This window comes from Rhipicephalus microplus, chromosome 5 (assembly GCF_043290135.1).
Source record: "Rhipicephalus microplus isolate Deutch F79 chromosome 5, USDA_Rmic, whole genome shotgun sequence".
Classification (NCBI taxonomy): Eukaryota; Metazoa; Arthropoda; class Arachnida; order Ixodida; family Ixodidae; genus Rhipicephalus; species Rhipicephalus microplus.
Genome location: NC_134704.1, coordinates 35,285,966 through 35,309,597, shown reverse-complemented (window position 1 = coordinate 35,309,597; position 23,632 = coordinate 35,285,966). Strand labels below are relative to the sequence as shown.

The following is a 23,632-nucleotide window of genomic DNA, read 5'->3' as shown; positions in this document are numbered from 1 at the left end:
TGGTGGTTGGGGGACGCGTTACTCATGCTCTCTCGCCTGACAAAAAGACTGTTATCGCATGCGGCCGTCGTTCGACCGAGATAGCCTAGCTTCAGCCGTTCTGAGATAATTAGCCTAGATTCAACCGTTCTACAAGCCGCTCTCTCTCTCTGCTCACTATCTCTCTCTCTACCCACGTACACACGAGCGTTTTGGTACTACTGCGGCATAGCAGCGCGCAAAACGGAACGTACAGGACACAACGCTGCACACCTAAGAACACTTGAGCAATACATCTTTGTACTGCCTTTTTTTTTTTGGCGTGTTTTAGGTCGCCGTGAAAGTCGTCGTGAACCACTGGCCCTAGAAAAGTTGTCTATTTTGTGTGGTTTTAGCTTTCCTTTTTTTTCCTTGCGGTCTGACCAATTAGTCTGTTCTTAGCGCTATGCATTGTCCAAGCGCCAGCCAGACTATAAAAATTTATAAAAATGTCGCAGTTTCATCACAATGGCAAATCAATTAATGTGATAGGAACAAACAAATTATAATGTTATACGAAGCGAGACTGGTAGCTAATGCTTTTGGATTTGATATCGCGTAGCTCTACAAAACGATGGTGTAAGGAAGTACGGCCGCTTAATGGATGGATGCCCATTCAGCACAGTGTTCTCACGTTGAGAGCGCTGCACGTGGAAGGGTATACGAGCCTCCTCTGATGGTTTGAGAAATAGCGCGCCCTTAAAGGCAAAGTTCGACCACGCCCTTAAAGGCAAAGTTCAAAGTTGCTCCTCGAGCAATTCTTCCCCCCCCCCCTCTCGCCTTTTTTATGCCCGAACGGGGTGATGCTATTATTGCATTCGTCCTACGAGCGACGGAGATAGGCCGGCTTATTTCATTTCTTTTTCAGCTGCATTCGTCGCCTTCGCGCGCGATATTTTACCTGCAATGGAACATTCGAAGTTCGGGATTTATACGTGACATGACGGCGACGGCGAAAAGCCGTCGAGAGTGTGCATATGACGGCTATCGCAATAAAAGGGCGGGAAGAATGCGGGTGTTCCTTACTTGAGACACTTGTACATGACCTCGACTATGCGGGGCACCACGATTAGGGACTCGTCGCGCTGGATGGCATCCACCACCCGGTAGGCAACGTCTCTCGTGTCCATGATGGGTGTTAGCAGCGGGAACCTGCGTACGGGACGGCGGTACGAATAGCGTCACATGCCGCCCGCTCATCGTAGGGAGAAACGCGCGCAACAAAAGTACACACAAACAAGCAAACAGTATCCAACCGAACAAAAGCAACGCAACTCAGAACATGCGCGTAAAGGCACCTTCATTGCGAAAGGGACACACAAATGCAGAAAGAGATTTTTCCTCGTATAAGTAAATGACTCTTTCACAATACGGAAAAATGGTTGCTGCAATAAGACGCTGGGTAAGCGAGAAAACACGAAACATGTAAATGAGGGTGGTGACTCCACATAGCACACGCCGTATCAATCGCAGTGACGTCATAGATTTTGAAGGTGTCTGTTAGAACCTACGTAGTTCCTTGATTGATTGATATGTGGGGTTTAACGTCCCAAAACCACCATATGATTATGAGAGACGCCGTAGTGAAGGGCTCCGGTAATTTTGACCACCTGGGGTTCTTTAACGTGCACCCAAAGCTGAGCACACGGGCCTACAACATTTCCGCCTCCATCGGAAATGCAGCCGCCGCAGCCGGGATTTGAACCCGCGCCCTGCGGGTCAGCAGCCGAGTACCTTAGCCACTAGACTACCGCGGCGGGGCTACGTAGTTCCTGATCAGTAGAAACGAAGTACATCAGCTTTGAGGGAACCAGTGACTTAAAACGGGAAGGTTCAGAAAATTTCATAGAGCCAATATGACAAAATGCAAACAAACAAAAAAAGAAACGTGACTTCGCCATTAGAGGTTTCGGCGCGCCATTTACCAGCGACACCATTGACACTGACCTTCTTAGGTATTAATTATCATGCGATTGTGAAATCAACGACATTGAAGTTTTGCGACTACAATTCATCAGTGTGAACTCATTTACAGTTTCATTTCTTTTTAAATGAAGTAACTATTTGCAGAACAAACTACTTCTCTGCTGCGGTTCGCCTTGACAGGTGATCCAGATTTGCGTCAGTAGGATCTTCCCAATGCATCCTGTCATTATTCATCCAAAGTTGATTCCGCGGAGAACATTGAGTTAGGTGTACTGCTGGTGTTTCAGGTTTGCCCGAAACACCAGCACGGTGCTGTACGGGATTTAGTCTATCCCAAGAGAGGTATGTTTAAAAACATTATGTCCTTAGGGACCATCTAAGGAACGACAACACGACGAAATTTCACGTGTGTACATTCGTTTAGCAGGTACCTTTTAAAGACTCTGTAAGGTCTAGCGTCAAGCGGGAGACCGGATGCGAGTGTGTTTGTTCCCTCCAAAAAGCGCGCCTTTTAAGAAGCCCGCTCAGGAGCGTCGAGGGTTTGCACGTCGCGATGCTCGTACAAAAAAAAAAAAAAAAAAACCGCCGCTGACAGACATTAACCCCCCCCCCCCCCTCCCGCTTCGCGAAACCATTCGAAATGGAAAGCCGTGGTCAGTCCACCATCATTTTAACGACCAACGCGGCTGCCTCCCTACAGCGGGGGGGGGGGGGGAAGGAAGCAGCGTGAAAGTGTCCAGTGTGTTGACTCCATCATATTTCGGATGATGTGTCCGCGAAGCGCCTGTCAGGCCAGACGGTGTACCACCTCGTGGCATGGGCCCTCTAGCGCTAACAGGCCGCACTTAGTAACTCGATCCGGGGAGCTGGGCGACGCCAACATCGAATGCTTAGTAAGCTTTTCAGAATGTAGGTGTTGGCCTTTCCTTTTTTTGTCTCTCTCTCTCACAAGTGGCTCAAAGGCTGCAGGGAGAGAGGTGGGAAGAAGGGAGACTGCTGGCATATGAACTTGCAGTCTGTCCAATAAGTGTACGGAATGTTCTTGATTTGCTGTGAGGATAACTGGGAGGAGCGACCAAGGGGTTAAAACCCGGCTCCCGGCTCCTCACAAGGGGGTTACAGTCGCAGGAGAAGTGCTATGCACTATCAGCTCTGCCGAGGTAAAACGCGACAGTTCCAAGTATGAAGAGTCATCTTGTACATTTGTATATATCTTGTATATAAAGTCAAACTGTTGCTAAAGAGAACGGCTGGTCTCGATCCCTGCGAAGCGGCGGCAACTATGACGACGCAAGTCAAATCAGCTTCGACCAGTCTCACACTCCCTTCTACAGGGACGGCGGCAACGCGGCGAAAAGAGCTCCGCTCCGAAGAAAGAGAGATTGAGTTTTACTGGCTCGTTCACGCCTGATACTAGCAGCGGCCACGCGACCATCTGCAACTCTCGACCAAAAAAACTATTCAAGGCGACCGATGTTCACACCCGAGTACGAACTGTGCCCGTCACCACACAGAATTTACATCTGCTTGCACTGCCATTGCCCTGTAAAATGAGCCGAAGCCCTGTTCCTGAGCAGCTGTTTGCCTCATAAGTTTCTGCCGTCGCGCGACTAAAAGGCACGTTCACACCGAGGACGGATCCAGATAGCGGGCGCGAATTATCCGGAAAAGCGGAAAAACCACGGCCGCTCCCGCGGATCGCAATTGAATCAATTTTATCCGGGCGGAAAAGTTGGCCGCTTCAGCCGCAGCCAATCAAGGCCTAGACGCACGCGCCCCAGTATTTCGTAGGGCCGCAAGTTAGCGACAAATCCACCGTTGATAAACGTCCCTGGATATTCACCATCGACAGGTGGAACGCACGTGCCTTAAGGGCTCGTTCACACCGAACTCGGCGTGGCCGAAGCGGGACAGCGGGGAAAACTCCTCTCTAGTTGTGCTATTCCGGACACTGTCCCTCCTCCTGTGCCGCGCGCCCAGCCAAAGGATGCGTGCAGCCTGAACAAGTGCGCACACTTGCCGCCGCGATAAGCTCGCTTTCCCGCATTGCCACTCCGCCTTCGGTGTGAACGAGCCCTAAAGTGAAACGCGGAGAAACCCCTTCTCCAGGCGGCAAGAACGGGCGGAAAACGAGGCGGCGAGCCGCACAATCATATGGTGATTTAGGCACGCGAAAACACTTTTATTTTTGCTTAAGAAGGCCCTGCAGCATTTTTAAAGCATGGACAGAAGATACTGCCCATTGCGTTACTCAATATTAATGAGACCTAGCAGACAATAATGCCAAATAAAGTATAGGAGAAGCTATTACACCGAATTATAATGTAAATGTGAGGAAAGAAAAGTATGTGAAAAGATAACTTGCCGTAAGAAGGAACCATATATATATATATATATATATATATATATATATATATATATATATATATATATATATATATATATATATATATATATATATATATATATATATATATATATATATATATATATATATATATATATATATAGTCAGGGCAACAGATGGCGCTGACTGACACTCCCGCGTTTAAATTCACATATAAACACAAGAAAATGGGTTGGGGGAACGCCGCTGTGATAGCTCAGTGGTTAGAGCATCGAACGCGTTATTCGAAGGTCGTAGGTTCGAGTCGTCCTGCTCACGGCTGGTTATTTTTTCACGCACTTTTCTTTCTTCTTATTTACATTACATTTGTTCTAATAACTTCCCCTATACATTCCTTGGCATTATTGTCTGTTAGATCTCATTAATATCGTGTTAAAACACGGAAAAACGAGCCCTTAGGTACACACCTCTTTCCCTATATATATATATATATATATATATATATATATATATATATATATATATATATATATATATATATATATATATATATATATATATATATATATATATATATATATATACACATAGGGCTTGTACGAATATTCGAATGCTTCGAATATTCGAATGAACAGGTGAGTATTCGAATTCGCTTCGATTCTAATTTAAATTATCGAATATTTTCGAAGTATTCGCAATAAAGAAACAAATGCACATTGGTCCACCTGTAAAGGTGGTTTCACTGCAATGAGGTTATGCAAAACCGTGAAAACACCTTTTCAAAAAAATTTGCTTTGCCGCGAAGCCCCCCTTCAGATTTAAAGGGGCCCTACAACCCTTGCTGAGCATGGTCAGAAAACGCTGCCGATCGGTAGTAGAGGCTACCGAGAACACGCGAGGCAAGTATTATTGCGCAGCACACGGCCTGAAATTCACAATAAATTTTCAAATCTAAAAATTGCTCTCTTCCCTCGGCAAATGACACTACAAGCTCAAAAATCACTTGTCACAGCCAAGAAAGAAAATACGGCTCTGATCACAGTCATTGGCTGATTTAAGCATGGCGCGCTCGTCGTTATCGGACCACCGCGTGAGGTCGCCACTTGTCCACAAGTACGTGCACGATCGCACTGAAAGGCCTCGTATTCAAAGAAAAAACAGAGAGAAAAGATGCTCAAGGTCGCTAGGCGCTCATGACGTTTTTTTTTTTCTATTCTCGTGCCATCCTTCTCTACTTAGCTTCCAGATCTTTTGACGGGTCGAGAATGGAGAATGCAATTGCAGCATGCGACAAATTTTTGGAACTCCGCTCGTACTGGACCGATTCTAGAAACTTTGCGGCGGTAAATTTGTGAGGCGACAAGCATGTTTACTGGCTCCATGGATACTTGAAAAAGTGTTGCAGGGCCCCTCATGTTACCCTCAAATCAATCCATGTTATTAAGCTTGTTATGATGGTTTATATGATTTAAGTATAACAAATTTTAAATTGTTATGTATCTTACAGGTTACCACTCGGATCCTACCGAAACTACTAATCAAGGTTGTTTCAACTTCCTTTCAACGAAAAAAAAAAAGGAATTTGCATAGAGCCCCTATTTCAATTCAAAAGAAATATCGTGCAGGTTAGTTAGGTTATGATAAATATTCCCCTTTTTTTACATGTCATACATACTATTCGAATTCGATTCGAAATTATTCGACCAGAATCCCTATTCGCACAAGCCTAATATATATATATATATATATATATATACATATATATATATATATATATATATATATATATATATATATATATATATATATTTAAGGGAAAGAAGTGTATACCTAAGGGCTCGTTTTCCGTGTTTTAACACAATATTAATGAGATCTAACAGACAGTAATGCCAAGGAATGTACAGGGGAAGTTAGTAGAACCAATAGAATGTAAATAAGAAGAAAGAAGAAAGAAAAGTGGATGAAAAAATAACCAGCCGTGAGCAGGAATCGAACCTACGACCCTCGAATAACGCGTCCGACGCGTCCTTCGTGACGCTATAAATTCCGACGGTGAGGTCTTTCGATGATTACTCAAAGAAGCGTTGCAGGGCCTTCAAGTCTGCAAATCTGTATACTCGCATGCCGCTTTACTTTTTGACAGCGACGGTACTTGAGACACTTTACGTTAAGTTGCGAAAGCTTATACTGAACGCGCATGTGTGCGCACGTTATCTTCTTTCTGATTTTATTTTTTCTTTATTGTTATATGTGTTTATGTTGCTCATTGCGAATAATTGGCGGCATTGATTAGTTGTTTTGGCTGGCAATGCATCTTCCTTCGTAATTTAATTTTTTGTAACCCCCCCCCCCCTGTAATGGCTATTCGCGCTACAGGTATGAAATAAATAAATAAATAAAATATTTAAAAATAAATTTGACACGTACCTGGCACCGACGTTGGGGAACAGGCCGGTGTTGATGAACACCGGACACACGGTGGTGAGCTTGATGAACTCGAATCCCGTGTGGAAGAGCTCCTCCTCCAGTGCGTACATGAAGCCCAGGGCCGCGAATTTGGAAGCACTGCGCGAAAACAGCATGGCGACCGTCGAGACAATGCAGATTTTTTTTTCCACTACCGTGAAAACGGAAGCCAGTGGCTGCGTTTTCGCGTCGTTCTCGCGTCAGTTCACGCTTCGGTGCGCGTCGATGCTCCCGCGCTTCACACAAGACATCACCAAACGTAGGCGCTGCAGCGCGCGGCTCTCTGGCGTGGTATTGAACCGTCACCCCCGGAAAATCTTTTCAGGCCTGCGCCCAGCAATCTGACGTCATTTCCGGCCGGCCGACTCTCGGGGAGCAGCGGCAGCGAGCGCAGCGCGGGCGGCGGTGGTGACGGTTCGGCGGCGTGGTGTTGACGGTGTTTCACGTTTGTTGCTTTCCGTTGTTGTTTTGTGGCAATTTCGTTTCCGTGCGTGATGCTGGAGTGATGCGACAATGCCGAATAAGTGTTGTGTACCCGGATGCACCGGCAACTACAAAACAGGAAAGAAGATACAAGTGTTTTCCTTCCCTAAAGACGCCGACGCTCTCAAACAATGGCTACGCGCCATTCCTAGGAAGGACTTCGTGCCGACTTCGTGCACTAAGGTAAGAATTTGAGATGCTCCTGTTCTTAGCTTGTCGTTGCTTGTTCGGGTAGAAATCACCTATGATGGGAAATACTTGAGCGTGTGGCCGCCGGGCCTCGCGAAGCGCTGACGCCAGCAGCGTTCGCAGCAAGGATGGTCAGCTGCGCTTTGTTCACTAACAGTGCCGTGGTGTCGTCCATTCTTGCAAGCTCTCGGTGGAAGCGCTTCGTGGAGTGCGGTGACATCACGCTCCCGTGTTTCCTTTCATGTTGCTTGTACCGCTTAGCGCAGCGCTTTTATTTAGATGCTTGCGAAACGTAGGTAGACTTTGTTTTAGCTACACGGACTGTAAACACGGTCATGCAAACGGGAGCGCATTTTTTTCTTTTGAGAAGTGGCGTCTCAGACGTTCTTGAAACGTTTGTGCAGGTGTGCGCGGATCATTTCGACGCTTCATGCATTGAGAAGACGACATCGTAGACGGATCCAAGGACAGGGAGAGTTATTGAAGTTGCACTCCCAGTACCACGGTTGCGTCCTGGATCTGTCTCAACGGTATTTCCCGGCTGTCCGTCCTACCTATCAGTACGAGACCAGAGCACGAGAGAAACCCCTGACGCGAAGAGGAGCCGACAAGAAGCCTCCCAACTCGCCCGTGCTGTAGAAGAGTCGCTGGCGTCATATGAAGCGGAGCAAGAACGAGACCGGTTTTCGTCCCTCGAAGAACTAAGGGCTCGCCTGCAAGGGGTGTCAGTGTCTCCGAAGTGGACTGTGATTCATAAAGAAGAGTGCTCCATGTTTTTGAACATTATCGACTATCGTGAATCTTGTTTGAATGCGTCATTGACCGTGTTTGCAAACCTTGAAGTCTTTGCCTGCTATCAAGGTTCACCAATCAAGAACCTTGGTAGCGCTGTTGTACCAGACTCAGTTCAAAAAGTAAGTTCCTTGTTGGAAATTTTGAACAACCTGTCGATGCTGTCTGAGGAGCGCTGCACTTATTGCCACCTGGCTCAAGCAATACATTCCCTTGTTTGAGCCTTGTTTCCAGTTTTGTATCTCTTTACAAGTTGTTAGCTTTTAAAGGTGCTGTACTTTTTTCTTTTTTTTAACTCGAACTGCCTCGGTGCCCACTGTAGCAGTTGTACAGTCCGTTTTGGTACCTAAGCTGTGTACACTTTCCTTGTGCACTCTGTGTACAGACATGTTGTGCACTGTGATTTGTTTTTTCTTAGATTTTTGTTTGATTTTTTCCCTAGAACATGCACCTACCTGTGGCAGTACAATTACTTTTCTTTCTGTCATTTATCATGCTGTGGACCACAATTTAGTCACCAGTGTTCTTATGTATTGTATTTTTTGGCAAGTGTTTGAACCTGATACCTTGTGTTGCTACTGCTACTATGATAAACGAATGGTATGTTTTCCTCTAACCTACAATTTAAATGAAAGTGTGCTTTTTCTGTTCCAAAGCTCGGGGATGTTTTTGCTGTTACAATCTGTTTTGTTTTCTGAGTTTTATGTGGCAAGATATTGTGTTTTGTACTTTTGGCATATTTTCAGCATTAAGGGCAACATCTTGTGTTGCCTGTCGTCTGCCTGGACCGAGAACAATGTGCACTGTGATATTTGTACAGACGGCGTCTGGCTGTGATAAATAAATACGCATTATTCCATTCACGATATTCATTATTTCTTGATACCTTGATAAGTTCCCCCGCAACGGTGGCTCAGTGGCTAAGGCGTAGCGCTGCTTAGCACTAGGGCGCAGTTTCGACACCCGGCTGCGGCGGCCGCATTTCTGATGGAGGCGAAAAGCAAAAACGCCCGTGTGTACGAGATTTCGGCACACAATAAAGATTCCCAGGTAGTAAAACTTGATCCTGAGCCCTCCCCTACGGCGCGCTTCATCGCCTGCGTTGCGTCGGCGCGTTAAACCATACAATCAATGGATACCTTGATAAATCGTGCGGACATGGTGTCAAGGAACCTCGCCCGAGTCGGTAGGCGTGAAGGGCGCTCGCGGCAAGCGCTCGCGGCTGGCTCAGCCACCCAGCGAAGGGCGGCCGGCCGGCCGGCGCAATGTGACGTCGTCGACGTCACGTCACGTGACGCGCAGGCCTGAAAAGCTTCCGGGGGTGACGATTGAACCTTCCTCGTCTTTCGAGAGAGGGCGCGCGGCTACAACAAGTTGTCCGCCCTCTCTCCATAAAGAGAGGTACGCGACGCCGCGTCAAAAGGCCACACGCTGCATCGCGTACGTGTGGTCTGGCCTTTATCCGAGTGAAACGACACACGCGTCTGTCCGAAAAGGGACTCCACAGGACAGCTGCCGATACAACAGAGCTAGCGCGATCTCTACGTCACGAGACAAAGGGGCCACGACGATTGGTGGGAAGTGCCGTCGATCGTCGAGGGGCGCTGAAAATCGTTGCTCTACACGTCGTTATGTCCGCAGACGCGATCCACAGGGGCCTAACCGCATGAAGATTTTCTGTAAAAGAATTCGTTGCACCTGCTATGCATATAGTGGGGGCTACTCGTAGCGTTGTAGTGCAGTAATGCAGGCACTACAGAATCAGGGCCTCGACGAACCCTACATAAACATACTGGAACAAATAAATATACAGTGTGTTACACATAACTTGAGACAAGAATTTGAAAGTGAAAGGCACTGAGGAGGCGAATGGAACCGAACGCATACTACTTGCACTAGCCTGTAGGTACTTTGGCTATATTTTATTTCTTCCCATCGTAATTAATTATTAATTATTAAATACCCATTTTCAATTATGGGCTGGAAACTCAAAATATGAACAATGAGATGTAGAGCGCTTTCAGAAACCACCGACTCAATTGTTTCCTGTATAGTGCGTCTCGCGCTGTTATTTTTTTCCACGTTGTAAAGAAAGCCCGTGAAATGTGAAAAGAAGCCGTGTGAAGCCGTGTGACGGACCGCGAGCGCACTGCTATAGTGCTGCTACAGGCTTTCTTTACAACGCGGAAAAAATATCAGCGCTAGACGTATAGTACAGGAAACAATTTAGTCGGTGGTTCGCAGGTATAACGTGGCAGCAGAACCGGGTCAATTGGCGGATCATGGCAGAGGCCTTTGCGCTGCAGTGGGCGTAGTCAGGCTGCTGATGATTATGATGACCGTCGGCGTTCGGGAAACGGTGTTACTCCCCCGTGGAACTATGCACAATGGCAGACATGCATTGAGCACTTGGCTAACTTATCTTCCACAATGGGACTTGAAAAATTAGTAAACAACATATGCAAGAAGACCTTTACAGGTAGCACGCAGCGTCAAGCGGCAGAATACAGAACTACCAGGCAGCTTCGCCAACAGAGATTTACAGTTAAAATGCGACATAACGAACTTTAGTATAATGGCAGTCTCCGCATAACAAACTGTTTTAATTTTCCCAATCGCATGCTTATTTTCCTCGCACTATTGATTTTCTTTTTATGTACGGCCTATTATTGAGATTATTCCGGCACTTTCCGGGCAAGAGAAGAAGCCTTTGGGCGCTGTTACTTTTCCTAAAAGTTCGACTTTCATTTTAACGAAGTTTCGATATAAAGAAGTAAGCTTCTACCGACTCATTATTATTGCAGCACATTGCGTTGGCGGGGTAGTTGGGGCGAATCCATTGCGCTTTTTTGAGCGCCAAACTACGCCAGAAGACAGACAGGACTGAGCGCTTCTCTGGACTCATTCGAGAGCCGAGTTCTAGCCAGCGGCATCATTTTGCTCGAAAAAAGAAGAAAAAAAAAGGGGGGGGGGATCTACGACTTCGTTATATTGTTACGTGAGTAACGAGACAAAGTATTGCGAATATATTCGAAAAATATATTTGCAAGAGCGGTTGCAGCACTGGCCAGTCTGGCTCCGAGCTCGAGCAGCCAGCGACCCTCATCTTCTTCGTCGGGCGCACACGCGCATTCGCACTATGGTTTGTGGCAGCCTACAGGTAGCATAACCCCCGTCGGCAAAGGCGCCGTCTCGGCGCATCTAGATGTCAAGATCATTGGGCGAGTGGTACTGCTTCAGGCGTGCGACGTGTACGATGTCGCTGGCCCTAGGGGTGGATGAAGACGGCGAGGCAGCAGGAGTGATTTCATAAGTGACGGGAGTCACCTCACGAAGCACTCTGTATGGCCCTGTGTACCGAGAGAGCAGCTTGTCAGACAGGCCAACGTGCCTGGTCGGAGACCACAGCAGAACCAACGAACCGGGCGAAAAGTGCACATCGCGGTGTCGTTGGTCGTACCGACGCCGTTGGTTTGCTTGGGAGGTCAGAAGGCGAGCACGAGCGGTTTCGCGTGCGTGGGCGGCCCGGCTGATGGCGTCCAGAGCATATTGTGAAGTTGGAGCTGCTGGTAACGGAATCGTCGTATCGAGGGGTAATGTGGGTTCGCGGCCGAACAGCAAGAAAAAAGGGGAGTAACCAGCCGTGTCGTGGCGCGAAGAATTGTAGGCAAATGTCACGTATGGTAAAGCGATGTCCCAGTCAGAGTGATCTGAGGAAACGTACTTTGCAAGCATGTCAGTTAGGGTTCGGTTCAGGCGTTCTGTGAGGCCATTTGTTTGCGGATGGTACGACGTAGTGAGCTTGTGGCGTGTTTCACAAGAGCGTAGGATGTCCGCTATGACTTTCGATAGAAATGTGCGGCCTCGGTCCGTGAGCAGCTGGCGTGGAGCACCATGTTGCAAGATCACGTCGTGTAGAAGAAAATCGGCGACGTCAGTGGCGCAACTTGTTGGAAGGGCGCGTGTGATTGCGTAGCGTGTGGCGTAGTCTGTGGCCACAGCTATCCACCTGTTGCCAGCAGAAGACAGAGGAAAAGGGCCGAGTAAGTTCAAGCCGACGCGAAAGAAAGGTTCAGTAGAAATATCGAGTGGTTGAAGGCGCCCAGCCGGAAGCGTCGATGGTGTTTTGCGGCGCTGACATTCCTCACACGCCGCGACGTATCTTCTGACGGACCGTGCCAGACCTGGCCAATAGAAGCGACGGCGAATCCGGTCGTATGTGCGGGACACACCCAGGTGACCGGCAGTAGGAACGTCATGGAGTTCGTGGAGTACAGCCAAGCGGAGGTGTTTGGGTATGGCAAGCAGCAGAGATGGGCCGTCTGGATGGAAGTTATGCCGGTATAATGTGCCATTCTGGAGTACGAACGAGCGATAGGATCGGTTCGATGGGGAGGAGTCGAGGCGCTCAATGATAGCTCGTAGGGCTGCATCACGGCGTTGCTCGTCGGCTATGTGGTTCAGTTGAGAAACGGAGCACACGCAGGCGTCGTTGTCAGGTATGGTGGCCGATGGGCCAACTGGATAGCGAGAAAGGCAATCGGCGTCCTGGTGCAGGCGTCCAGACTTGTATATCACAGCAAAGGTGTATTCTTGCAGTCGCAGAGCCCAGCGACCAAGTCGACCTGTAGGATCTCTTAAGGATGAAAGCCAGCAGAGCGCGTGGTGGTCGGTGACGACGGAAAAGTGAGTGCCATATAAATATGGGCGGAATTTTGAGACCGCCCAGACAAGAGCAAGGCATTCTCGCTCCGTGATCGAATAGTTACGCTCTGCAGGTGTAAGGAGGCGGCTAGCATACGCGATAACGCGGTCGTGTCCCTGTTGGCATTGGGCGAGAACGGCTCCGATACCGTGACCACTGGCATCAGTTCGGACCTCAGTTGGGGCAGATGGGTCAAAGTGGGCCAGGATAGGGGGCGTCGTCAAAAGTGTTATGAGGTGAGAGAAGGCGGCAGCTTGAGTGGACCCCCACGAAAATGGAACGCCTTTCTTCAAAAGATCGGTAAGTGGTTGGGCGATTGCCGCAAAATCTTTCACGAACCGCCTAAAGTAGGAGCAAAGTCCCACAAAGCTCCGGACATCTTTGGCGGATTGGGGTACTGGGAAACTCGTGACGGCACGAATTTTCTCAGGGTCCGGTCTCACACCAGAAGCATCGACAAGGTGGCCCAGCACGGTAATCTGTCGGCGGCCGAAGTGACACTTCGAGGAGTTCAACTGGAGGCCAGCTTTGCGGAAGACGTCGAGAATGGCCGACAGACGCTCAAGGTGGGTCTCAAATGTAGGTGCAAATACGAGGACGTCGTCTAGGTAACACAGGCATGTTGACCATTTGAATCCGTGTAGCAGAGAGTCCATCATACGTTCGAACGTGGCGGGGGCATTGCATAGACCGAAGGGCATAACCTTGAATTGGTATAGGCCATCTGGAGTGATGAAGGCGGTCTTTTCTTGGTCTTTCTCGTCTACGGCAATCTGCCAATAACCAGAACGAAGGTCGATGGATGAAAAGTAGCGTGCGCCGTGGAGACAATCGAGGGCGTCATCAATACGTGGTAAAGGATACACGTCCTTTTTGGTGATTCGATTTAGATGCCGGTAATCGATGCAAAAGCGCCATGTGTTGTCCTTCTTTTTAACCAGGACGACGGGTGACGCCCATGGGCTTGATGAGGGCTCAATAATGCCTTTAGTTAACATCTTATTCACTTCAGCTTGAATAATCTGGCGCTCCGACGCGGACACGCGATACGGTCGACGGTGAATGGGAGCAGCATCACCGGTGTTGATGCGGTGCTTTACAAGAGAAGTTTGGCCGAGTGGTCGGTCGTCAAGGTCGAAGATGTCACGGTAGGAAGCTAGAAGGCGTGCGAGAGCGGCTGATTGCGCTGGGGGAAGGTCAGGGTCGATCATGGGACGTGTTGACATGTCGAGGCATGTGGCATCGAGTGGGCGACAAGAAAAATTGGTGCATGCGTCGGCTGCGAAAGTGGTGACGTGATCATCGGCTAAGGACCGCAACGTGGCGATTAGGATGCCTTCAGGGAGGACTTGCTTTGTGAAGCCGAAATTTATGACGGGTAGACGGGTCCGGTTGGAGGCTACAGTTACGATGCAGTGAGGGACGGTGACGTCACGTGCCAGTAGGACATCAGGAATCGGCGTGACGATGTAATTCCCATCCAATACGGGTGAGGTCGTGGCGAATTCGGTGAATGTGAGGGCTTTAGGCGGTAAGCGGAGGAAGTCTGTGGCAGAAAGGCCGTGTTGAGGTTCAGGGTGAATATCCGGCTGAAGAGGAAGGTCTAAGCAAAGAGTACCAGCGGAACAGTCGATCAGAGCAGAATGGGTCGACAGGAAGTCCATCCCTAAGATGAGGTCATGAGGACAGTTCTGGAGCACCGTGAATAGAACAGGAATGTAACGGTCGGCGATGCTTATGCGAGCCGTACACATGCCAATGACAGGAACAGTGCCGCCATCGGCCACACGTACAGCTTCGGTAGCAGGAGGCGTGAGTACTTTTCTTAAGCGGCGACAAAGATGAACGCTGATTATGGACACATGAGCGCCAGTATCGACTAGTGCCGACAGAGAAATACCGTCCACGTGTACATCGACAAGATTTTTGTTCGTATGAAGCGTCAATGGAGGGTTTGGTTCAGACAGGGATGATGCAGCACTACCTCCAGGGGCTGCACTGTCTAGTTTTCCGTCGGGTACGATGAAAAGTTAGGCGGCGAGTGATGGCGGCGTGGCTGGGGCGACGGGGAACGACGGCGTTGAGGGGACGGAGAACGAGCAGGAAGGCGGCTGTTAGACGTGTCGAAAGCAGGGGCGGTACGGCTGGACGAATACCGGCGAAGATCTTCATATGGGCTATAAGGTGCGAAAAACTGGCTCCTATGTGGCGGCGTCCAGGAGGCACGGCAGTAGCGGGAGACATGTCCAACGCGGTGGCACCGGAAGCAGATCGGTTTGTCGTCAGGAGTTCGCCATTCCGCCGGGTTGCGAGATCGTGGAGCAACAAATGGGTCACGTCGAGGTGGATTAATGGGAATTGGTCTGGAGGAGGGGCAAGAGATGGGGCAAGCATCAGGGAACCCGCGGTTGGCGAATTCTTGTCGTACGACCGCCTGAATAACGGAGATCGCGGGGGTTGTCGGCATCGTAGGTTCGAAAGAAGTGGGCTGAAGCGGCGCTGGACTTGCTGCTTCAAGTTCCCGTCGAACGATACGCGTTACACTCTGCTCAAAGGGCGGTGTGACGGTAGAATCGGAGCAGGTGGACGTAGCCGCCGTGTTTGGCAACCGAGAAAAAGGAGGGCGCACCCGACGGCTTTTTGCTGTTTCGAAACGGCGGCATTCTTGAATTACACGGTCGATGGTCGAGACGTTAGTGTACACCAGCAAATTGAAGGCGTCGTCCGCGATCCCCTTCAAAACGTGTCCAACCTTTTCAGCCTCAGACATCGCCTCGTCCACTTTTCGGCAAAGAGCGAGAACTTCTTGGATGTATGACACATACGATTCAGTTGGCGACTGGACACGGGTAGCCAGCTCCTGTCGTGCAGCTGCGTGGCGACCGGTCGGGTCCCCAAAGATGTCACGTAGCTTCTCCTTGAACGTGTCCCAGCTGGTGAGTTCGGACTCATTTGTCTCGTACCAGACACGCGGGGTTCCGTCCAAGTAGAAGAGAACATTAGCGAGCATCATGGTAGGGTCCCAGCGGTGAGTTTGACTGACCCGTTCATAAAGGCGAAGCCATTTGTCGACGTCGAGGCCAGGTTGCGCAGAAAATGTCCCGGGATCACGGGGTGTTTGGACGGCGACAAAGGTTGTCGGAGAAGCCGCAGATGGTGAAGCGGACGCGTTGTCACTGAAAGCCATGGCGGGAAGCTGGAGGATGCGGCCACTGCGGAGCTGCGTGGTGAGGACGGGGATCGTTCCACCTCCACCAAATATGTTACGTGAGTAACGAGACAAAGTATTGCGAATATATTCGAAAAATATATTTGCAAGAGCGGTTGCAGCACTGGCCAGTCTGGCTCCGAGCTCGAGCAGCCAGCGACCCTCATCTTCTTCGTCGGGCGCACACGCGCATTCGCACTATGGTTTGTGGCAGCCTACAGGTAGCAATATCAAGGTTTAGCTGTCTGAATGGCATCATTAGGCACGAGGGTTGCAGAAGCATTACGGTGCTGGAATATTCGTAATATGTAATGCGGTCATCACCGCAAAGACATCTGCTACCTCTCTTTCCACGTATTGCGTCAGGGCTCGCATCAAACTTTTCAGAAAAAAAAAGTTAGGAAAGGCAGAAATAGTGTACGCAATACGGAGTAGCGATTACAAACCAGGTCCCTGCACGCAGTGCCCTTTCAAAAGGCCATAGGTCTTCGAAAGAAAACCTCGCCTCACATGCTGGAAAGCCGAGCAACGAGGGTAACAAATCACGACCGCAGGTGCAACCGCATTCGTGATCCCGTAAAAAACCACCAAGCGGTGGGATCCCACGGAAGAGTGATAGTTTTTGCCGTCCACCGCGCGGCTTTTATTTTATTTATTTTTTTCAGTTCCCGAGTCACCGGACACTGCAGCGGCCGAGAACTATTTCGCGCATTCTTCACGGGAAAGAAATGCTGGGCGACGTAATAATCTCGAGAAACCACGCGAAAAGGAGGCAAAAGAAGTGACGAGGGCATCCGTTCTTAGGGATTCAGACAGAACAGCGGACGATATTTCACGTCACAATTTTTTCTTTTTTTTGTTCACGAGAAGAAGTACAGATCACTTCACTTTGCTATTCGTATCCGCGTTTTCTCTCTGCTTATTCGGAGGATCCATTCTTTTTTTTTTTCAGGCGTATAAGAGTCGTTCAGATGCGATCTCGAGCCCGTCGTAAACTGCAGTTCCGAATGCCCCAAGGGTATTAAAGCTAGAAAAATAAATAAATAAATAAGAAAGCACGAAGTTAGCAGTGTGCCTCTTAATTTGTATTTTTATTTTTTAACTACAAGTAAGGAGGTAATGGAATATGTTGGCGCTTCTTCTTAAATCTTTCGCAATACAGGAAAGAGTACAAAAGGACGACAGCTCGAATCAGAAAGAGCTAGAGTCTATAGAGTATGCGTGTAACAGCCATACGTCGGCAAAATAAGTGCAGTTCATTCAGACTCACTCAAGAAATATGGTCTATTTTTCGCCAAGGAATCACCCAGACCCAGACTTAAGAAAGTTTTCTTCAATTAGACTCACTCTGACGCAATACTACCAAAAATCTTCCTCAACAAGACTCACTCGCACTCAGACACATGATAAGTTTCCTCAAGCGGACTCACTTATACTATAGAGAATCACCAAGATTTTCCTCAAGTTGACTGACTTGAGGAAGAGATAGACTTCTAGTGCAGTAGGTGCCGGGTTTGATTCCCAGTGACGACCCAATTGTTTTCCTAATTGTTAGAGGAGTACACCGGCCTGGCGCTCGGTTGTTTCTGGGTACTCGTCTCGAAAGGTAGCCCCACAAGACTCTGCGAAGGCCCCTGAGCATGCCTTAACCCACCATAGCCTTCGTGGAATAGTTGAGCATCCAGCGTTGCTGTGGGATACAGGGAATTGCCGCCGCCAGGCACCCATAGTGGCTAAATAGGTACAAGCGCACTGCCGGCCTGGTGCTGGGCAGAACGAAGTTCATAGTCGCTTGGGAGAGCACCCACCCTGTGGCAAATTGGCGGCATGGGACCACCAAACCTAAAAATAAGATCACCCTTTTTTTTTGCTCAAACTTATACTCGCCAAATAACTCGTTCAAACTCACTCGCACCCATCCTCACGGCTAGATCTGAGTCTTATAGAGTTTGCTGACTTATGGTTGCAGCAAACAAACGTTGAAGACGAAAATAAAGCTATAGAGTATGAAGTTTGCATCTAAGATAATCTAATTCTGTAGAAGCAGCTGCTTTACAAAAGCTTTTATCTTTTATTTTCCAGTCTGGCACTTAACTGACTAAAGGAAAGCTGGCCGAAAATTACTACAGTTTGGTCAGCTTAGTGCAACACAGTGGGAGCCAATTAGGTAGGCAAGTGGAAAGGGCAGGTCCCTTCCCTTTCCGAAATTCTTCCACTCGGCAATTAACGCAGCGTTTTCCACAACGGATTAACTCACATATTGTGCTGCATTCCACTTTGTTCTCATTTTCTTTTAATTAGGCGGCTTTTGTATTTACGGGTAACCTTTTTGTTTTTCCATTGATAGACTTTCTTTCGAACAGTCAAACCTTGTCCACCGTCATCCCCCGTAAAAAAATCCTGGCTACTTACCTGGTCTGAGCCAAAGGAGACGAAAACAAGACGCACAGTTAAACCATGCCCAAACTTCAAAGCTCCCGGTACCTTTACATCGGTACAACCGAAGGAGCTCCTATGTATTAATATCAACCTCGCTTTTGTATTTTAGCTGCTTTTACTGCTTGATGTGATGCTCTCATCGGCGCCAAAATAAAAACAGAAAAAAAACTCACAGGGTTCTTTATACATCCACATCAGACGACTTGGAAGCGAGATCCACACGAGGGGCTATGTTACCACGCACTTTCCTTATTACTTATTTTATTTATGCGCAGTCATTCTAGCATTGCAATTTAATAAATTTATAATACTTTCAATTCGCTCCTACGTACTTTCATTTATATCCGCGGCGGTGGTCTGCTCGTTCTGGTGCTTGGTCGCTCACCCCAAGGCCGCCAGGTCGAATCGCGATCGCGGCGGCCTCATATCACCGGGGGCAATATGCTACCGACATGCTTAGATTTAGGTGCACGTTTAGAAACCCCAGGTGGTCGACATTTCCGGAGTCTTCCACTACTATCTCCCTCACTATCGGAATATCGTGGCTTCGGGACGTTAAACCGCAACAGTTATCATTTATACTTTCAGTTACGTTCAATCAGCTTCCATTTGCCGTGCCGGTTCCCAAACCAACTATGCGGGAGAGAGAAATAAAAAAAAAAGCTGTGGCTTCACAGAGGTAGCTGAGCGTTTATTGTGCATTGTTTCGCCACAAGGCCGAAGGAGTGGATGCTACAGCAACGAATTGAAAATTCGCGCGAAGAACGACAAGTAGCCCGAAACTTGCAGCGAGCACCTCAGACAGAAAGCAAGCCTGAAATGAGCCTACACAGGACGAGCGCGCGAATCCCGGCTGCGGCGGCTGCATTTCCGATGGAGGCGGAAATGTTGTAGGCCCGTGTACTCAGATTTGGGTGCACGTTAAAGAACCCCAGGTGGTCAAAATTTCCGGAGCCCTCCACTACGGCGTCTCTCATAATCATATGGTGGTTTTGGGACGTTAAACCCCACATGTCAATCAATCAATCAATCAATCAATCAATCAACAGGACGAGCGCGGACTTTGAATAGAAAGACGCACAAAACGAACGCATATACACTATAAAAAAGACAAGCGCGAACAATAGTCTATATCATTACTTCTTCGTGTGCGAGCAGCTTGCTCCTTCCGTAAACGCGGCTGCGGCAGCGAGCGGAGTGACCCTCCCGCCTTCGCGCTCTCCTGAATCACGAGTCTGACTAGCGCGCCGCGCAGGAGAGACCACGCTCCGTGGAGGCGGCGCACATCGAAACGCGAGAGGCAGGATGAAAGGAGGCGACGACCTTCAGAGCGCGCAAACTTTAGGTAGCAGAGTTGCGCCAAGGGACGCCATCTTGGGTTCAAATGTCTTGCGGAAAAGCCACTCACCACCCGCGTAGGAGCAACGCTCGCGCTTCGAAGTGCCACATAGTCTCTCAATATTGAGGGATTATGGTACTAGCGTTGCTTTATTCATTTTTTCGCTTTCTTTAAATTTTTTTAAAGTATGAGTGAAACTCGGTTGCTCCGGTCACACCTAGAAGCCTTGATTTGATGCTTACGTTCTTGGTATGTAATAATAAAACAATGTGCGTAGCTCGTTGAACCAGTGAGATACATATTTATGGTTGGTTACACTAGCTTCGCTTTTTACGCAGTTTTTCTCATTTACAAATATGAAATTATTTTTGCACTCTTGAAGGCAATCGAACAAGTTAGAGATGAAATTTTTTTTGTCATGTTGGACTCGTTCTTTAACTGTGTGAGGGAGCTAGGTGTTTTTGTATCGCCTTCGACTGAATCGGGCTGAACAACAATCCAGAGTGCCCGTGCGACGCCCATATTACGCACGGCTCTCTATTTTGCTCGTATTACAATCGCGGCTGACGACAGCTGATGTGAAACAACAGCCGATGTCAACCCCACTTGATCTACCCCGAATCTGCGTAGCGTTGGCTTCTCCGCAGTGCAAATGAACCACCTATGACCACGTGATGGCGCTCGGCGAATAGGGGCGCTGAACTCCAGTAGGTGGAGCGAGCGGCGCCCGGAAAACAGTGGCGCAACTCTGCTACCTAAAGGTAGCATATACAGTAACTCTACCCAACGCGAGCTGGTCGCGCCATCTCGCTAACGATGACGAAAACGCACTGATGTTTCCAAGCTCTGAGGACTGCCAAACAAATCGCTTGCCGTTAACAGACTTTACAGCGTGCGCTTCGTAGCTTAGTGATTAGCGCCACGCGCTGCAGACCGAGTGCTCGCTGATTCGACGCCCCACGACAGAACCTTTCCTTCTCGTTTATTTCTCTGCCATTTGTTAGTACTTATTTTACAACGTCATATCCGTGACGTAAATACGTCAGCGAAGCCGCCCCGGCATAAAACGCTTTCGTATTAAAAGAAAGTCACGCCCAAACTTGAATCTCGGAAGTATTAAGCGGAATGACGCAAAGAGAAAAGGAAAATCACAAAAATTCAGATGGACATCTGCATAGATGTTTGCTCTTACGAAACACCATATAGCGATCGATACGCAAGAGTTCTCACTCAGTACCCGTTCCTGAAAGCGCACATTAGGCTTCGCCCCGCCGCGGTGGTCTAGTGGCTAAGGTACTCGGCTGCTGACCCGCAGGGCGCGGGTTCGAATCCCGGCTGCGGCGGCTGCATTTCCGATGGAGGCGGAAATGTTGTAGGCCCGTGTGCTCAGATTTAAGGTGCACGTTAAAGAACCCCAGGTGGTCTAAATTTTTGGAGCCCTCCACTACGGCGTCTCTCATAATCATATAGTGGTTTTGGGACGTTAAACCCGACATATCAATCAATCATTAGGCTTCTGTATTTCGTCCGAGGTAGCGGTGACCGATGTGGTCAGGCGCTAAAACAGCCCGCAGGCCCGCTTTGACAAGCACGGTATGCAGCAAAGGCTAGCAAAACAATGTGCGAGGCTGCAGCTTGGTATATATATATATATATATATATATATATATATATATATATATATATATATATATATATATATATATATATATATATATATATATAGAGAGAGAGAGAGAGAGAGAGAGAGAGTTTGGGTACTTTACGATGACAGTGCAGGTTAAAGAACACGAGGTGGACAAACTTCGCGGAACCATGGGAACCGTGCACTATGACATCCCTAATAATCATATCTCGGTGTATTATTATTATTATTATTATTATTATTATTATTATTATTATTATTATTATTATTATACACTGCGAAGTCGCGGCTAGTCGATCCGACTCCTGAGTGCATATATCCCTATCAAAACATGTCAGCGAGTTTTGTCAATCGACAAATACAGCGTCCACAGAGTGTGCCGCGTTTTCGAGTAGCTGAAGGCGATGAGCAAGCTACCGCGAATAAAAGCTGAAACAAAAACAAAAAAAGAACAGGGAATTGAGTTTGACGTTGAACATCGCGTGTGTGGTGAACGAAACTTTGAAACCAGACTCAGCGCCGGCAGATTGATTTGATTTCGTCACGAAGCGCGTCTCGAACAGCGCTGCAGGTGTGCGAACACTGTATAAACCAAGAGTTTACCAGCACCGGGCTTCTAACTTTTAACGATCGCGGAGCGTGCCTGTAGTTTTGCAGCAGAGTAATTAAATTATACGTTCGAGCGACGCTGCATGCGTTCGTATAGCGTGCGCTAATTTTCGTCTGGCGTGCTGCTCCGGTTTTCAGAAGCACCTAAGTCAGCCAGCTTTGAAGCGGCTGTTTCCTATTGTTACAATTATGTGCAGCTTGAAGTCATAAAAAAGCGATGCTGTTCCCTGTCGACATACCTAATCAGTCCTAATTAGCTCGCTCGACGGAAGAAGCGACGAAAGAAAGTCGGAGATGCCCTCACAGCGATGTCGTTAGCAGGGCAGCATCAGTAATTCTCAAGAGGAATGAAAAAGCGCTTCCTTCTACCCATCACTCAGCACTGTGTTTGCCTGAGCTCATTGGTTGCGCATAGCGAGAGAATTAAAGTCAACTATCCACTCGGTCGAGAACAAAGACAGACAGCGGGGTGTCGTCTGGCGTGTCGCTGTATATTCGAGGAACGCGCCGCGTCTAGTCTTGTTACTGTACTTCTCAGCGTAGATTCCCACTATAATGAGAAACTGACGCGTTCGACATTAGCGAGTAAAGGTGGCGCTGCGATCAGGGGTTAAACACGCACCAGTAGTCAGTCATGAAGGGCGATCCCAGGAGGCCAGCCACGGATGCGATGCACACAATGTGGCCGCTTCCTCTGTCCTTCATGGATGGCAAAAAGTACTTGACCATCTGCAAGGGAGGGAGATAAAAGTGCACTCAAGCAGTGTAGACTGCGAACGCAACGAATCTGTTAAGAAGAGGAGACGCCAGAGATCGGCTATAGACATCTAGTATAACACAAATATTTCGAGTTATTTATGGGTTGTTCTTTTATATTCGTTTTAGAAAGCCGGCACAGTGCATCCATATGTATTCCCGTATATTAGGCGTCTAGAAGGCTGTGCGTTTAGAAAAGTGGGTTAGACGCTTGGCTTCCGGCCGCAGGCTCCTAGGCTCCAAACCCAACACCGGTCAGAAAATTTGCTCTTTCACAGGGATTCCTCTCGCGCGACGGAGGGACGAACGGAAAAAGCTTACCTCATTGAGTAGATACAGACGCGGCGGCAACAACAACAACAACAACAACAACAACAACAACAACCCTGACTCATATACTGTTGAATAGACGGATGAATAGTGATCTCACCCAGAACTGCGAGAGCGTGTTGACGTCGAACGTCCGGCGGATGTCGCTGTGCTTGAGCGTGAGCAGGCCCTTGCACATGGCGATGCCGGCGTTGTTGACGAGCACGTCGACGGGTCCGACAGTCTTGAGAACCTGCTCGCCCACGGCCTCCACCTGCTGCTCAGAGGTGACGTCACACTGGAAGGCGTGAGCCTCGTAGCCGAGCTGCCGGAGCTCCTCGCACACGGCGTCGTTGTTCTCCTGCGAAAAGTGTAGAACGATGCGTCAGGGATTTGTTCGT

General features: G+C 48.5%; 2 protein-coding genes and 1 long non-coding RNA gene across 3 annotated transcripts in view; 2 read left to right on the top strand and 1 right to left on the bottom strand.

Annotated features, from left to right (window-relative positions):
* Positions 1-23,632, top strand: part of LOC142817725 (uncharacterized) — a 461,268-nt gene that overhangs the window by 123,469 nt on the left and 314,167 nt on the right. The gene's annotated exons all lie outside the window — the stretch shown is intronic.
* The window catches only part of LOC119174728 (17-beta-hydroxysteroid dehydrogenase 13), a 141,478-nt gene that overhangs the window by 7,741 nt on the left and 110,105 nt on the right, over positions 1-23,632 (bottom strand). Inside the window, exons 2-5 of the mRNA XM_075895192.1 lie at positions 23,353-23,592; positions 22,789-22,895; positions 6,719-6,856; positions 1,045-1,170 (exon numbers count right to left, since the gene is read on the bottom strand). Coding sequence (XP_075751307.1) covers positions 1,045-1,170; positions 6,719-6,856; positions 22,789-22,895; positions 23,353-23,592 — 611 coding nt within the window. The remainder of the gene's footprint in view (positions 1-1,044; positions 1,171-6,718; positions 6,857-22,788; positions 22,896-23,352; positions 23,593-23,632) is intronic.
* LOC142817722 (uncharacterized) lies at positions 7,151-9,087 on the top strand. Its single transcript, XR_012895323.1, has 2 exons — positions 7,151-7,423; positions 7,834-9,087. It is a non-coding gene; the product is annotated as an uncharacterized LOC142817722 (long non-coding RNA).